The sequence below is a fragment of the Serinus canaria genome, chromosome 5, assembly GCF_022539315.1.
Source record: "Serinus canaria isolate serCan28SL12 chromosome 5, serCan2020, whole genome shotgun sequence".
Classification (NCBI taxonomy): Eukaryota; Metazoa; Chordata; class Aves; order Passeriformes; family Fringillidae; genus Serinus; species Serinus canaria.
In genome coordinates, this window is record NC_066319.1 from 39,574,606 (window position 1) to 39,592,169 (window position 17,564).

Consider the following 17,564-nt stretch of genomic DNA (forward strand, 5'->3'; position numbering starts at 1 on the left):
AGAACTTCACTAAAGCAGTTTAGGTGCTGAACCCAAAATAAAACCTTCTCTCTCCACTAACAAAGATCTTGTAATCTTTCCTGCAATGTCTGCTGTGAAAAGTTGTGTGTGATACCTGCTGACAGTTCTTCTAGACCTAAATGGTATCAGTCAAAATGTGATAGGGCTACCTAAGAGGTAAGCTAGTTAGGCTTTGTAAGTGCAATGATGAAATTTCGAGGCACAAATAACAAGGCTGACAGTTTGAAAGCAAGGGACATCCTGTTATCCTTTGAGGTTAGATACTACCATTTAAAGGGAACTTAAAGAACTGCATGGATGTGAGATCTGGCAGATCCTCAAGTACTTGTTTTTCCTTAGCAGTTTTTTCTTTTGTTTACCGACTCCTTGCATCTCTGAACCAATGTGGAGGGAAAAGACACCAAGGAATTATACTTCCCAGAATAATTTTCTACAATACCTTTGCACACCCTCCAAGCCAATTTTCCTCACCCATTCATATCACCTTGCTTGTCATTGAGGCCTGTTGCCATCTGGGTTATCATTGCTGTCACCATCCCTAGCATTTATATTTATTGGGTGGACTTTGAGAATAGCAAGCTTGTTGCAAGGCTTTACACAACATAAAGGAACTGTATGTACTAATTGGTCATAAAGGCAGCATATATTCCAAGACTGTCAGTGCTGGATTTCTTGAGATCAGTAGGGAAGAAGATTACAGAAGTTAGGTTCTACCTGATGGCCTGTACTCTAATTTGGGTCCTGCTTCCTCTGGTTTAGTGTATTCCTATCTTCACAGATACTTTTGGCTCTAGGATGCTATAAGCTTTCTAGCACTTCTGTTAATCTCCATGTAAAGGAGATTTCCCTCTAGCTTTAAAATCCACTTCAAGGGGTTGTCCTGAAATATAAATAATTTTTCATGGCTAAGAAATTTTTATATAAATATGCTGTGATGAGGGAAATCCAAAAGCAGCTGCTCTGTTGCTTCAAGAAGGGAAAGAGGCATGTGAGTAGAAACAGATGCAGCAATAGAGGAGGAAATGCAAAGCACAGGGGTTTTATTTTAGTATTTTATAATTAGAAATTGGCAAATTATATAAAGGGGTGATTGAGTACTTCACAGAGTAAGTAACAAAACAGCCCTAAAATCCAAGGACAGGAGTTCAAGGAAGCGTGGGCCTATAGGTATGTAAAACCCTTGTCTGACTTGGCTTTGAAGAGCCAGTGTTGCTTCTCTGCCTGGCTCATGTTCACTTGACAGGCTGCAGTCACCAGCAGCTGGGTACTGCTTTCATGCATCTGATTTCAGCTGTTATTTTCAGGAGAATCTGTGTTTTAGTCATTCTTGACTTACCATTTGACTTTTCTGACAGGACTAAGACAGGGGAGCAAATGGCTCCTTGCTTGGCAGGCTCTGACTTCCTACAGACCTCATGTTGATGCTGAGTAAACCCAAGGATTTTTGAGAGAAATTTAGGAGCTGAAGGTGGGACAAAAACAAAACTCAGAAGGACAGACTGTTTTTGACCCCAGTTTGGAGTAGAGCTGGCAGGAGGCAAAGGACCCAACGTGTGTCTCAGTCCCCATATATCTCCCATATAGCTGATAATTGCCTATTGCATGTGTGCTCTTTTAAAAGTAATATATTAAGAAATTGAACTGTTCTCTGTGTCTTCCTGGTGTCTGACAGTATCTCCTCAATTCCTAATTTGTTTTCTTTATACTTTTTCTGCTTGTTCTTTTTCTAAAAACCACATTCAGTCACTGATATCTTTGCTGCCCAGAGACCTCATGACAGCAGTCTGCCATACAGTACCCAATTCCATTATCCTGCATTTATCTGAGTTTACTAATTAAAGTTGCCATGGACTTTCAGTTACAGACAGCTAAGGCTATAGTCCTAAAGTCATTTCAACCTTAATACAACATGTAGGTGACATATTTAAGTTAGGCTTGAGTAACTCAGTAATGATTAACCATCTGCATATTGTGGTGTATTCCTTACAGTGCTAAGGGATAATAAATGATGGTCCTCTCAACAAACCCAGATTGCCATCCTAAAAGTTGCCTGTACATTTATTTTCTTGAATTTGTTTTTCAACTGCTCTTTGATCAATGATAGTGATTACCTCTGTGTAACTTTGATTTCTGTATAATATTGTGGAGAATTTTATAAAGATATTTTCAAATCTTATCAGCCTAGAAGTTAATCTTCTGTACTATCCCACTGTTTTATTGTTAGAGTTCTCAGAATGAGCAGTTGTTGAACCATAATAATTTTATTCCTGCTCCATTTCACCTCTGCCCTACCTGCACTGCTGTCACTCATTGCATACCTAATAACATTTAGATTACAAATTTGCTACACCAAATTCCTCTGTTTGTTCTGTTGTTTCAGTGCAGAGCTCCAAGTTAACTTTGGTTGCCTAATTTAATAATAAATGGGACTGAAAACCTCTTTTCTGGCTTTTGCTTCGGAATTTGCCTCTCTTATTTATTATGTAAAAGGCCTACATTGTGACTGTGTTGCACTATTGTGAGAAGCATCCGGGTTGAGGTTCATTGGCAAAGCTGTGGGCTGTGGAGGGAGAGAGTAGGCTGGTTTGTAGCTCTGCTCTGTGAACTTGCAGCAGAGTACACAGGGAAGACTGCACTGGCACTGCTTGTTCTCCAGCTCAGCTTCTGGCCAATGCTGGGAGTAGGAAACCCAAGCAGGTGTCTAGAAATAAGCTCTGTGAGGACACACAGCAAGAACCACTTAAACTGACATTTGTGCTCCTTGCAATAATTTGTGCAAAGCCTTTTTGTTTTGAGGTTTTGTTTGTTTGTTTTCTTTCATGGTAAATAAGAACATAAAGGCATCAAAGCTGTTTGTCTGTCTTTGCTCCTGACAGTAGGTAGATAACTCAGAGACAGCAGCAATAAGCTCTGACAGTGCTCCACTAAGTGTGAAAAAAGGCTACGTTGTGATGCAGCTATCAAGTAAATACAAGCCAGAGAAACTTCACGTTTTCATACTTTGTATTCCTTTGTTTCAGGAGTACAACATCCAAAAGACAATGCTCCCGTTTTTCCAAATGAATTTTGACCTCTGTGTTAAATGCTGGAAGAAAGCTGAACACCAGCAAACTTGCGTCCTTGTACTGAGGAATGTTTATGCAATTTAGGTAACGTGATGCTAATTAAATGAACTGTGGATCATAAATGATCTCCAGGCAGGCATCTCCCAGTGGCGTGTTGCTCAAGTAATGGGAAAACAAGCGCTGACTCATTAACTGCGAATTCCCCATGAGAATGGAAACAAACAGCACTTTTGGCTCTTTTACTTCAGTGACGCCGAGATGTTTTAATTTTCATTTCACTGGATATTTTCACTCTCTAGTGTGCCATGTTGTGAAAAAAAAATCAGAGGCCAACCCAACCGATAACCAAACCGGTTCCTCCTCCAGGACTCCACCTTGGCACCTCCGGCGGCGTTGGACACTGCCCACTGGCTCACAGCCTCCCCCAGGTCACAATTCTGCTCAGCCGACGTCCCGTTCATCGCTGGCGGCCGAAGCCTCTCCTGCCCGCGGCCCTCGTAACGCCGGGGGGGGCCTCTCGCCGGGGCCGGGCAGTGGCGGGGGGGGCGGCCGTGGGGAGGGGTCGCGGCCTCTCTGCTGCGGGGCGGGCAGGGCACCGGCAGGGCCAATACGGTGCCCCGGCGGTGTGGGGTGCGCTGCGTCCCCAGGCGGCCCGAGCCCTCCTCGGCCTGGCGGGGCGGGGCGGAGGGCGGGGAGGGCCGGGCCGGGGGCACCTCCCCGCGTGGCGGCCGCCAGTGAGCGCGGCGGGAGCGGCCGGGCGGGCTGTTTTGGGCAGGTGGTGTCGGCGGGTGACCGGCCTGAGTCGAGCCTGGCCGGGCCGGGCGCGGCCCACGGTGCCGGTATGGTGTTGCAGGAGCCCGCCGGGACGCCGAGTCTGTCGACTGCGGCGGGAGGGGTCGGTGATGCCGCCGCCGAGGTACAGCTGTCCCGGCTTCGCTGGGTCGTGCTGCTGCTCTTCAGCAGCTACTCCCTGTGCAACGCCTTCCAGTGGATCCAGTACGGCAGCGTCAACAACGTCTTCGTGCGCTTCTACGGCGTGAGCGCCTTCGCCATCGACTGGCTTTCCATGAGCTACATGCTCATCTACATCCCCCTGCTCTTCCCTGTCGCCTGGCTGCTGGACAAGAAGGGCCTGCGCCTCATCGCCCTGGCCGGCTCGGCCCTCAATGCCATGGGTGCCTGGGTGAAGCTGGGCAGCCTGAAGCCGCACCTCTTCCCCGTCACTGTCCTGGGACAGGTCATCTGTGGCCTGGGCCAGGTCTTCATCCTGGGCATGCCCTCACGCATCGCCTCGGTCTGGTTTGGCTCCCAGGAGGTCTCCACTGCCTGCTCCATTGCGGTCTTTGGGAACCAGGTAATGGACAGCTGCACCCCGGCTGGCTGCGCTTGTGAGGCGGGATGTCACCTGCCTGGCCAGACACTGGAAGTGCTAAGGGAGCAAACCAGGGAGGGGTAAGAGATGCATGGGGCCTGAAGGACAGCCGCAGGGATAACACGAACTTAGATGAAATTCCCTCTGGATAATGCATCTGGTATTTGGAAGGATGCCACTGGTGTTAGCCTGAGGGCTGATAGTGGTGGCAGAGGCAAATGGGACCTCCATCTACAAAGTTTGGGGCAGCATGGAGGTTAGGTATGGTTGTGGCTTTGAGAGGTCTTTGGCTGAGGCTCTTCTCCAGTGCCCTCCACTTCCTGTGTGTGTGAGTCTCCAAGTCCAGGGCTGTGATTCAGTAGCCTGGGTGGGGGGAAGGCACAGTGCTGAGAAACTGCTTTAGGCAGAGTGTCTCTCAAATCTGCAGTTGCGTCTGGACTCAACACTGCAATATCCTCTTTCTGCTGACAGCTAGATGGGACAATGGAGATTAGCTGTCTCCTGAAAGCATTGTCAATGGGATCTGGGGGAAAAGGACTTTAGCACTTTCATACCTCTTAGAAGTAGGTACAGTGTTTCCACAAGCAATTGTTCTGAAAAAAAGAAAAGTTCCATCAGGCCAGTGTGAGGTCAGCTCCCTGAGCACTCTTTTGTCAATACAGATGTCTGAGGCCAGTGACCCACACTTGCTCAAGCTCTGAGTCTCTTTTCTTCTGGCAAGAGGAGATAATTTTTTACAAAGCTTTGAAAGGATCAGGGAAATAGCTTCTTGACCCTTGCACAGGAACACCTGCTCATTCAGCTGAATGAAGTAAATAGGTCAGTACTGATGCAATGAGGCGTAAGTGAAGTGAGCCTGGCTCTGCAGCCCTGACCCAAAGAAAAGGAAAGTGGAACGTGGCATTGGCTGCTGGGCCTGTGCCCCTTGCTTTGAGATGCAGTGTACTCCCCTGCATGTGACTCTGTGCTCCACCCTGGACCGTTCAGCCTGTGAGTGACTGCCATTCTGATTTGAAGGGTTTTCAGTTCAGGTAGCTTCTAATGCAGGCTGCTTCCTCCTGTGTTTCTGTATTTATTTAGATACTGCTGAGGTAAAAAGAGGTGAATGCTTGGAGATGGTATTTGAGGAGCAGAAGTTTGCAGAACAGCACTAGGGAATTAAGGGGACCGCTTTACATCTTTAGGAAAGAGAAAATGTACTTATCTTTACTTGAGTGCACCTATGCTTTCCTTTTTGCTTTTATCATCTCTTCTAGTGGGCTGATTTTTATGTGTTTTTAAATGAATCTTTAGAGTGGAAGGCATCTAACTTGGCATGAGCCAATAAGTAACTGAGCATTTTGCTGTCAGACTTTTTAAAAATTATTCAGGTGAAGTTACACAACAATATGCATTAGAAATCCAAGCAATGAGGCTGTCTGCCTGAGCTATATGGCTGTGTGGAGTCATGAGCATCCCAAAAGGAGTGGCTTAGTGTAACGGTTGTGAAAAGCAAACTTTAGCTGCCCTTTTGGTGCTCCACACTGCTTTGGCGGTTGCACTGACATGACAATGAGACCTCAGTTCGGTACATAGACCTTGCTTTGTAAGCTCAGACTTTCCTTTTAGGGAATCAGAAAAGTCAGAAATGGTAGTGACTAAAGACAGCATACTCCATAAGGAAGACCTGTTTATTCCCAGAGTCAGGCATAATCCCACTGAATGAAAACTGGCTATTTTGTTTATTGGTGAGGTTGGGCAGGGTGAAGAAATAGAGGCATACATTTTTCCTGACTGTAGTTAAAGGCTATATTAGAGAGTGTTAGCAAAGGGTATAGTACAGTGGTTTTGTAATTACAGTGTGGTAATTTATTCCCTATGCTTGTTTCTCTACAACTGTATGGTCTTCTTTCCTTGCCACGTCACTTAGTTTAATTATTATTACTATTGAATACCAAGCACCCTCTCCATTAAGAATTGCAAGCAACTGCATGAAGAAGCAGGGAAGTGTCACTGCTTCTTTATTTGCTATATCTGCCCTCTTTCTGCTCTTGCTCTCTTGGCCCCAGGCTGCACTTCAGCAGCCTGAGGGAAGCCCTTTCTGCCAGGGCCATGTCTGCTCAGGACACCACCTCTGCTTGCTGACTGATGGTAACCTTCATGTTCAAAGTTAGCCCTGAAGAGTAAATTATTGAATCAATCAGATCAGGTTTAAAAAAACCAAACAATCCTTTGTAAGGTTTTAAAATCACCTCACTTGTTTCTGGCCATATGTTGGCTCTGTTATCTGAAGTGCAAAATCAGGTTAGATTGAGCACTCTTGAATCAGTGCCGAGTGCTTCTGTAGGAGTGTGAACACCTGTGGACATGATCACATTCTCTTGTTTAACCCCTGCTGGTTTTCATGACATTTTACTTTCCCACATTTTAACAGGAAGGTACATGGGTGTTTTTCGATTCTTTTTCCTTGTCATGGAAGCTCATGTGTGGGGAGGTTTAGAATAAAGTTTGCCTGTTGGATGCTTTGGCATTAGTATATTAGTGTTATTGAAATACTACTGTCTTCTCATTGCTTGAAAGACTAGGAGAGATATGTGGGGACTCTTCGTCATGCTGAAGATCTGGAGTAAAGAAGAAGAAGTGTTATGGAGAGTTCACTAATGTTCTTCAGATATATTTTAGTACTGGCAGGAATTTGTCTGACATGCTTATGAAATATAGCTGTCAGTAGTAGTGTTCCTGCTTCATCAGTAGTGTTCCCTGTGGAGCATCTTGGTGCTGGATATTTGTGTGAAGTCACACATACGTAAGAGAGAGCAGTCTGAGTAAGGCCATGCTGTTACGATTTTGTTGTATCATTTTTGTCATCAGCTGTGTCCCTGTTTGGGACTGTGGTTCAGACCTGGCAGGCAGCAGCAAACAGGCTTCTAACCTTCTAACCAAAGACTGTCTGTCCTTGTCCCTGGTGACAGGACTGCAGTGGGAAGGAGCGCTCTCCTGAGATACTGGCATTTGCAGGAGCCTGTGCCTGCTGGAGCAGCAGGTCTTGCCCCTTCATGAGCACACTTGCTCTTCTGTAATGTGGGGATGAGGAAGCACATGGTCCTTTGGCATGACAGAGCTAACAAGGTGGTGGGGAGTTTAGGTCGTGACATAAGTTTTCATGGCATTTTGAAATTTGTATGCTGGAGTCTGATGGCCAGGTACCAGCTCTCTCCTTCAGCTGCCATGGTGCATGCTGAACTGCTGTGCCTGGGTTTTATGTGTATCTCACTCTAACTAGTTTATCTCCCTGTTGTCACTTGATGGGCAAGGGGCATGGGCAGCATGTGGAGAAGTGTATAACTGTGTTGCACACAGACAAAGAATATTTGTGGATTTGATTTCTATTACTTTGACACCAGTATTGACTTTTTTGTTGATTGAGAGAGACCTTGTTCCTGGTTCTTGCTGTTTTGACAAAGAAACAAGCCACTGATAGACTTGGGAGTAAGGATGCGGGCCTGTTAAATGATCTTTTTGCAATAATTTGCTATTTTTTCTTTTTTTTTTTAAGCAGGGCTTGAAAAAATGTCATGTGATTTGGAAGGAAAGAAAACTTCAGCCTTATAGTAAGCTCTGCTTTAGGGAAAAAATCATGCAGCACCTTATTGATCTTAGGATCTGTCCCTGTTTTGATGTAGCTTACATGTGACTTTAGAGATTTAGGGCTTCCATGACAGAAACAGCCTGAGGCAGAGGTTTTAGGTGGTATCTGCAGCCTGCTGGGAATGCCAGTCTTGAAGTGATTAGGAGATGGCTTTTGAAATGGACAGACCTGGTGATAAGCTGTGAATGAAATTCAGGGAAATGTTCTCTCTCTCACTCCTGGTGTGTCTTTTCATCTGTTTTGAATTGGGAAAAAGAGTCTGCCTGCGGTACTGACTGAGGTGGGTTTTGCCATATAATTGGGTCTGCAACATTTGAATAGCCATTGCTTTTGAGCTGGTGATCCTGTAGTGTTGTGTGCGCTGAGCATGTGCCATTGTTTGATGCCTCACTGATAACTCTTTACTGTACCTTTTGTCCTTCAGGGAAGCCAGCATCTTAAAGTCTAAGAAGCATTTTGGAAATGTACCATGTCCTGTGGAGTCCCTGTCTTCCAGTCTTTGAGTGGACTTGTAGATTTTCTTTGGCTGCTCTCTCTCTGCTGGAGGATTCCCATCCCTTCAAATGATTCCCCGTTAGAAATATGGACAGGTGGTGATCCGTCTCACAGCCCTCTAGCTTGGCCCTGTATCTCTCAGTTTTAGCTATCAGAATAGAGAAGATTTTAGTGGCAGTAGCTAATGTTAGCATAGTTGCTTGTAGTGATAGTAGTTAATGGGTGACATTCTCCAGCCTTGTCTCCTTTCCCTCCCTGACAAAAAAGGGCAGGGTGAATCAGAGCACTTGAATCTCAAGGAGTGCTATGTGGCAAACTCTCCAAGATCCTGGACGTGGCTCAGTGTGGGAGGGTGTGCTGACCGACCAGCAATGTGGCTTTTGCAGGAATGCCTCCGTTTCTATAAATGGACATGAGAGCCTGAAATGAACTTTTTCTACCCATTTCATCTGGTGCTCCCTTCCCAGACGTACACCAAAGGCAGCTCCACTTTTTCTCTCACAGAAGTTGGCTTTGGGATTAAGTTCTGCATGGGAGTTTAAATGAATGTCGGCAGCGTTTCTGATGGGAGGGCCAGCAAGCACCCTCAACAAGCATCCTGCAGGATATCCAGGATTGTCTGTATTAGGTGACTGGAGTAGGTCCTTGACCAAAGCATATCCCCACTAAAGATTCCAGTAGCAGCTGAGGTAGCTGTCAGAGCTGAAACCCTTCTGTTTTGTTCTTTCTCCTGTCTACTGCTGTTGTTTTGCTGTGTTGTATTTCTTTCCCAGCAGACTGGGGGAAGGTGCATTCAAGGCTGCCAGGCCCTGAATGACTTGCAAAGGGGAACTCTGACCAGTCTTCACTGTACAGCATTGCACCATATTAAGCATTATGAGATGATGCCACAGAAGCAGAAGTGTGATGTGGAAGGGAGTTTGCTGTGTTTGCACATGAGCTTTGGTTGTGCAAGTGCAGTTTGGAGAAGTAAAGTGTCTCCCACATTAGCGGGAAAATAAATCGAGCTTAAGCCCCTGTCTTTTCTCATCACAAGGCTCAATTACAATTTTTCCTTCCACAACTTGTGTACTTCCTTACTTTTTCTTAAAACACTGCAAGAAAGTTGTGCAAACTGTGCAAAAATGTACTGGCTTCCAAAAATTGGCTTCCTGACTATCTGAATTTCAGTAGGCTCTTCTAATTTTGCTGCCAGTGGTATGGAAAAAGCATGTTCTGAACACCAATTCGTACAGAAGTTTACTGTGTTGGAACTGGCAGCTTCTGCTTAAACAGCATTTCAGTTGGGCATTTTCAATTCTCCGGTAGCCTTTTATATGGCTGGGACCTGTGCTGATAGCAAAGTGTTGGGAGGCACAGGGTGTGAGTAGAGGGCAGCTGTCTGCTTTCTGCAAGTCATGATATGTGAATTATAGGATCAGAAGGTTCAGCTGCTTGGTGAAATGTCGTGGTTACAGTTTGAGGGGCACCTGTAGTTAGAAAAGGAGGGAGAGCTTAAGACAGAGCTTTGATACCCAGACAAGAGTATAAGAGGATCCTGTGTTGCCCAGAACTCTGAAACAAGCATCTCCTCAAAGGAGTTTCACTGTGTGAATCCAGAGGGAATCTGGGATGTATTCTACTCACTCTCCAAAGTCTTGGCTTGGGAACTTGCTAAGACCATACTGAAATAATGGTTTCTGAAAAGCCTGTTGTACTGGTATTTATCAAAGCATAGATCTTTTGATTGCTACACCTTCTGTCCACCTGGCCAAATGAGCTGGCTGCTGGTTTCAGGGTTTCCTGGAACTTCTGCTTATGCTGAGCCTCCTAAAAAGTGGCATCACTTTTCTCTTCCTCAATTCTCAGTTTGAATATTTGGTAACAGACCATTTGGTATGTTTATGTGCAAGTAATGTGGATTTTCTGTTGAGTTGTTCTTTTGAACTTGTAGATGAATACCAGCCGGTCCTGATGCCTCATAGAAGAAATTAGTTTAAAAAAATTAAGTAATATCTTCCACTTATAAGGCATCATGTCATGAATGAAAGAGGTCCAAGACCTCTTTCTTGAATGTTCTCCTTCCACTCTGATCATCTTTTGACCCTTCTGTCAGGTTTCCTGATATTGTTGTGTTTGAAGAGTTTTGACTTATTTTGTAAAGCTGTTCTGGTGCCTCTTTTGGCCTAATTATCATTTTGCTTTAGCTTGGTCCAGCTTGCTGTCATTTTTCTTTGCTTGAACAAATAATGTCCAGTTTTAGAGCTGGGTGGTTTATGTTCTTGTTGGTGTTTTTTTCCTCTGGTCGTGTTTTTTTTTTTTTTTTTTTTTTTTTTTTTTTTTTTTGTTGGTGTTTTTTTGTCTTTATTTTTTACTTAATTGTGGTTCCTTTATTCTAAAATATTTTGCTAATATTCTCTAGGCTTACAGTGAGCCTCTGACTCTGTTTTTGCATAATCCTTGTGACACTTGAAAGCATTAAATTTCTTGGGCTTTTCTTCATTTCCATTTAACACACTTTTTTCCTTTTAGGCAGCTTCCTCTTATGAGTTATATATTGCTGTAGTGTTTTGGAGGGTGTTTCCTTTTTTTTGTCGCTGTTGCAGGGCAGCTGAATTTTAGTCCAGTACAGAACCATTCTGTAATACTGATCATAGTCACACTCTGCTGTTCTGGGTTGAAATCACAAATTGTGCTGCCTCTTATAAGTTTTCCTCAGAAAAGGGTATTTATGGAATCCAAAAATGCAGTCTCTGCATCATCCCTGTCATGATGCTTATTTAGCTTGCAAGGACATTGTCAGAATTTCTAACTGATGTGTATTTTTGCTTTTGCAGCATCTCTCTGTCTTTTAACTTTTTAATTGACCTTCTGTATTTGGTGATCCCCTCTGTCAATGTTTATAGCTACTTATAGGTAGGTGTAGATGGTATATATGGAATTTTACAGGGCTTCTATGTTCCCATTGCTGACTTGTGGTTTTCTTTGAGGCAGAGGTCCACTCCTGCACTCCTCCATCGATCATTCATTTACAATTTTTATGCTGATACACCACTGGTTATCTTCCTTCAGGAGACTCTTGGCAGCTAACCTTAGACATGTCATTTTCTTTTTCAAGTCTTTGGGTACATTTATACCACCTTCTTAGCTCTTGGTTTTGTTGCCTGTTCTTGCACATACTTAAATGTTGAATATGATGTTGTTGTCGTGACTAATCCTTCACAAAATTCAGGTAGAAAATACATTCCTTCTGTTCTTTACTAGTCTCTAAAGAGTAAGTCATCCGAACAATGGTTTCTGTTGTAGTTGTTGACTTTTCTGGTAATGTGTTTAAAAATCACCCCAAAGCCTTTTTGAAATAAAGTGCCAGCAGCCTGATCTCCTGGAGAAATCCTCAGAGATCAGGATGGTGCTGGGTGTTTTGAGTGAGAGGATTCTGAGTGATGTACCAAATTTTGAGAACAAGTTTATCTGTATTGATATTGGAGACATGTCTGCCTGTACAGAGGTTGGAGATGCAAATTAAGTAAGAGGGTCCATTATGACCCCTTATGACTTATGGTTCTGTGAGGAGGGTAGCATGGACTTGTACAGAACTAACCTTATTTTTACATTGCTTTATTTTCCCTGATATGCAAGGTGTGGAGAAGGGAGAGGTGATTTTTCCCTTTCTAAGGCACCTTCTAAATTTTCTGGTTAATTGGTTACAGTGTTTCTGTGGGCTGATGGTAATGTGCACACTGACCTGCTGAGATCCAGGCTAAAAATCTCCCTGTGAAAGGTAAAGTATATGCAGTGTAATAGTCATCATGTGCATGAGAGCTTGTCTTCTTTGCTGAAAATGGTATGAATAATCCAGGGCCTGTGAGTGTCGTTCAGGAAATCTTCAGTTTTAGTCAAGCCAAAGGGCCTTATCTTCACACAATTAATAGCATGAGTTGCTCTGAAATATAAAATGTAGCTACTATTGCTATGATTTTTTTGTCCATTCTGCTAACTGTTTCTTATGGAAGTTATAATGAGCTTCTGATGGATAAAAGTTGCCTCTTTTGGGGGGAGGAGAAGAGAAAGTACAAAACATCAGTTTGTGGTTAGAAAAGTTGTTCAGGAAAATCCTTCTGAAAAGGCCTACAAGTAGTTCAAGAAAGCTGGGTGAGTCTGTGACCCATTGGGTAAGTGATGACTGTAGGACTACGCACAGAAAGATTTCTAAACAATTTTCAGCACAGATTCTCAATACCTCTCTGCTAAGTATATCAGATAGATCCTTTTCCAGGACTGAGCAGCTGGAGGGAGACTGGAAAAGACTAAATCTCAGCTGTGGTCCTGGAGAAACTTGTGTAGGAGGTCAGAATAAAGCATGGGTCTCCCCTCTCCTGTTGGTTTGCTGCTGTTCAGCAGCTCATGTGGCTAGCATGTGATTGCAGAGAGAAGGAAGCCAAGAAGTACCTAGCACAGGAATCCAGCTTAGTTCTTCCAAGAATGAAACAGTGGTAAGACAAAAGGTCAGCTTCCAGTAAGGTATTTGTAAACCTTACTTGGGAAAGGGTGGGGGTCACATGGAAAACCTGATCTATGAGACTCAAATGGACTCTTCCCTCAAATGGAAAGGAGCAACATTGAGAGTCTCTTCCTCAAAGGTTAAATCTTTAGAAATGCTCTGGAGATAGGAGTGAAGCCCAGGCTGGCTGTCTCCTGGGCTGACCAGGCACAACAGAGGCACAGGCTTGCACTTAACCACAAGGAGGGCAAAATAAATGCACTGCAGAGGCAAGCAGGCTTCTGCCCTCTACCAGCCATCTCTGTGAGCTTCTGTGTTTGATGCCATTACCTTTTCTGTGCAGCTGCAGACTTGTGTAGTGAAGGGGAAACATGCAATTTGATGGAGATTAGAGCTTGAAGCCTCTAAAATGTGATAGCTGTGCTCTCTGTAGTCAGTGGGCAGTGCAGAGGAGGAGAGTCAGTCTGAGTCGCTGTGATGAGAGGCTGGGCATAGGCCATATCTGAACAAAACTGAGCTCTGGCAAGTTTAGTCCTGTGTCAGAGTCTGTCTGTGCCATGTGGGTATTAGAAAGTTTTATCCTCTCTAATGATCTTTTAAGTTTCCTCCTAAATTCAGTCTTTGACTTGCTATATGGGATGGCACAGCTTGGGTTTATCTTCAGTCTATGTAACCAAACCTCAAATGTTCTTATTCTTGACAGTGCCTTGAACTGGTGGGGCACATCTGAAATCTCTCAGTGGCTCTTCTCACTAGTTCCCTTCAATGTCTGAGAGAATGAATTTAGTGTAGATATCTGTTGCTGGTCTTGACTGAGGATATTCCATATCCCAGTGAAGGGTACTGTTTGACACAGAAGTTTGGTCAGACATGGTTGAAAGTCACTTTTTGTAAGCTAAATATAGTGCCTGAGGGCAGCAGATAGCTCACTTTGAATACTAACCATTCTTCCTATCTGAAAAATACACCAGCTGGATGGAGGAGTGGGGATTTTGTGGAGAGTTTTCTGGGGCTGGGGGGCAGAAGTTGATTTTTAACCTAAATATGAGATATGGCAACTGAAATATATTTGTTCTGAGATCTTTGTATTGGCCAGTAATCAAGTCTTCCAGAATGAGTCTGTCAGCATCCCAGAAACACAGAGACATGCCAGAGAAAGCATAAGGAGGTTTTGCTAGAAGACAGCCTGGGAAAATTGTCCAAGCTCATGCCTGGGTTACAGGGCTCTTGGGTCTTCTGCCCTGTGCTGACATGCTTCAGTGAGGTTTATGGGCTGCGCAGAACTTGTCTTCCTTAGTCCTTGCTTTCTGTACATTTCAGAGCAGTTTATGCAGGCACAGTTGCCAAGCTCCATTACTGAAACAACCTGGACATCTAGGATATATGCTGTCAACACTTCCTTTGCTTTCAACCTCAAAGCTCTTCTAGGTTCTCCCCGGCGGTTGTATGGTGAGCCTTGTCTTGGGAGGCTTCTCATTTGAAGCTGTATCAAAGTTGGCTGAACCAGATTAATATCTCAGTTATGTAGAGTGGTCAGGTGTCTCTGCCCTTGCACTTATGTGGTTGGAAAATAAATTGGTTCAACTCATTAACCCAGCAAATATTGTGGTTGGTTTTGATGGTCTTGTTTTCTGCTGTTTTTAATGAGCAAAATTGGATTACCAGGTGATCAGGCCAGCTCTAGAGCAGGGGCAAGGTAGGGAATGAGATGCATGTGTGAACAGGAACATATATTTGTGGGGGAGGTCAGGGCAGGCAAGACCTCCACTTTGATGAAGCCAGGTATTCATTTTGCTCAATTGTGTTGTAAAACCTTGCCTTGAATATCCTGACAGCTGTAATTGCAGTGAGGAATCCTCTCTTATGGCCTGATTGGAATGGGTATCTGACTTTTAATTGTCGGGTGGTAAAGAAGATTTTCATCTTGGTTGTGAAATTGGATTAGGCTCAGTTGAGCCTGTACTGAGCTGTAGGGGTAGTGGCACTGTTGTGGTTTCATGTCATGCCTCTGTTTATCCCCTCTCTCTCCTCAGCTTGGCATTGCTGCAGGCTTTCTGGTCCCTCCAATTCTGATCCCTAATGTGGAGGATGTGGAGAAGCTGGCCTACCATATCAGCATCATGTTCTTCATGACTGCAGGTGTGGCATCAGCCCTGTTCATCCTGGTCATCATAGGTAAGGAGGTGGGAGTGTGCACATGAAACCAGATGGGACTGAGATTGGCCCATCTGGTGACGGGGGCCTATGTGCCAGGAGATGGGCTGGGCAGGCCATTTGGGGAAGTGCACTACCATGCAGCTGACAGGCTCATGCAATACTATGTCTTGCTGCTTCAAACCCTTGATGAAAAGCACATGTAGAAGGAAGGTTGTCTGCAAGCCTGCCAAATTGTTAGTTTTGTCCATTGCTTGCATAACAAATTCCAGGCATGACTAAGACCTTTAAAAACCAACAGAAATCTTCCACAGTCATCTTCCCTACAAACAGGGTGCTGGGCCTTGGGTTATGTCTGGGACCTGCCTACCCCTTAAGAGTAGAAAGAGGCAGATTATATGGCATCACAGGAACAAGCTGTTCCCAGTTATGAATGGAGAGAAAAAAGCATGAAGGACAGTAGCAGGACACAAGAGGTGCAATTCCCCTGCTTAACACGTGAAGTTGAAGCCAGATCTTCAGCATGAAAGACTGGCATGCTCACTGGAGAGTTTAGTTGCTGAATTCCATGCAATTTTTTTGATAGGCTCCTCTTGCCAGTTTGTTCGTGTTGCTGATGGCTGAATCAGATGTAGCTTCAAATAGTGTGGGGCAGGGAATAGGCAAGGTACAAAAATGCCAGTCTAGCACCTGGCACAGCAGTATCACCTGTGACTGGGATTTCTGGATGCTACTTTAATGATAGTAAGGGGCAGCAGATGGCTTGGCCTGAAATAAAACCTGGCAAAGGTCATTGTTCCCTGGGCACTGGCCGCTGCAGAACACTAGGCCACCTTTGTCAACTGACTTGTCCAGTTCTGCTTTGTCATTTGTAAATCCGCATAACACTTTCGCACCTGGATGGTCATCCTTCTAGAGAAAAAGGCTGATAATAGTCCTTAGAACTCTTTTGGTGCTGCTGGACACTGCCTGCACAAAAATCTAATTGAAGGCAAGATGTTTCTCTTGGGAAGGTGACAGGAGCTACTGCTGGAAGAGAGCTGTTCTTTCCTGTTCCTGGATAAGTTCATGCATGGAGATCAAAGCTTAAGGAAAATGGTGTGTTTTGTACACTTGGATCTAGCAGCCTCTCTGCCATCCCTCAAGTGGCACAGTGTGTGCTCCGGCCCCTCAACTGCACCATTACAAACAGGTGTACTTTGTGTCTGGTTTCAGTCTTCAAAGAGAAGCCCCCGAACCCTCCAAGCCGAGCTCAGGCCTTGATCCAGTCAAGAACTGCGGAGTATTCCTACGTGCAATCAATCCTCCGCCTGCTCTGCAATGCCAACTTTTTGCTGCTTATGGTCGCTTATGGTAAGGTCTGGTCTCCTTTCTTCTTGTGCAGTTATTACAGCTTCTTCTTTCCTCTCTGTCCTCTGCTGGGACAGTAACTGGCTTGAGTTGTTTTAAGGGAACATAAAGATAGCTCCCCTGTGCTGCCACAGGCAAGGAATCCTTATAGCCCAGTACTCTTCAGCAGTGGTTACCAGTGAATGCAGCAGGGAAGAACAAAAGGAAGGCAAGCACGCAGAGGATGGGATGCCCCTATGACTGTTCTCCCAGTCTTTGACTGTTTGCTGTTCAGTGGATTTCCTTATCTCTTCTTTTTTTTTCTATTAATTTGGCTAATTGCAGCAAACCAATCTAAGTGCTTGCATAAGAAATGTATGGAAGTGTCTGAGTGCAAGTCATAGAACTGAGTGAAAGTCATTTCCGAAGGCAAGGATATGAATATGACTGCCAGGCATCTCTGTAGAGGTCATATGGAGTATGCAGATGTGCACTCTGTCAGCTTTCTAGGCTGTGAAGCAATTGGGAGGAAGGACTGGAGAATATCTTATGCCATCTGTCCTTGCATGCTGAATTTGCTGCTTGCTTCTCTTCAGCATTGTCGGTCCGTTTGTTTGAGGGCAGTGTGATATGTTGAATCTATTCCCTGATGCTGAATTGGCATATGGAAAAGTGTTTTTCTTCCTAGCAAAAAGGCCATTGTGGTCTGTGCCTGGCTGCATAATAGGGTATACTGAGCCAGCTAGTCTGTGGGTAGTTTTGTCCTCAGTCTTCCTACCAGCTTGCTATGGAAGCTTCTCAGGGGGACAGTTAAATATTGCTGAAAGTTCTGCACGTTCTGCCAGCAACTGTATCTGAAAGACCTTGTGGATGAGTAGGCAGGTTGGAGAGAGTCAGTTGGTGGCTTTGTACTTGCTGAGGATGCTAATGGTCTTTGGAGTTTTTGGAATCTCTGCTCCCTTCCTTCTCAGTGCAGTAGACTTCTAATAATGCCCCTCTTATATAGCTCTTAAACTCTCC

General features: G+C 44.6%; 1 protein-coding gene across 2 annotated transcripts in view; it reads left to right on the top strand.

Annotated features, from left to right (window-relative positions):
- Positions 1–3,836: 3,836 nt before the first annotated feature.
- The window catches only part of FLVCR2 (FLVCR heme transporter 2), a 32,452-nt gene continuing 18,724 nt past the window's right edge, over positions 3,837–17,564 (top strand). For both annotated transcript variants that reach the window (XM_050975860.1, XM_018907401.3), the window contains exons 1-3: positions 3,837–4,440; positions 15,095–15,236; positions 16,431–16,568. In XM_050975860.1, coding sequence (XP_050831817.1) covers positions 3,928–4,440; positions 15,095–15,236; positions 16,431–16,568 — 793 coding nt within the window. In that variant the 5' untranslated portion in view covers positions 3,837–3,927. The remainder of the gene's footprint in view (positions 4,441–15,094; positions 15,237–16,430; positions 16,569–17,564) is intronic.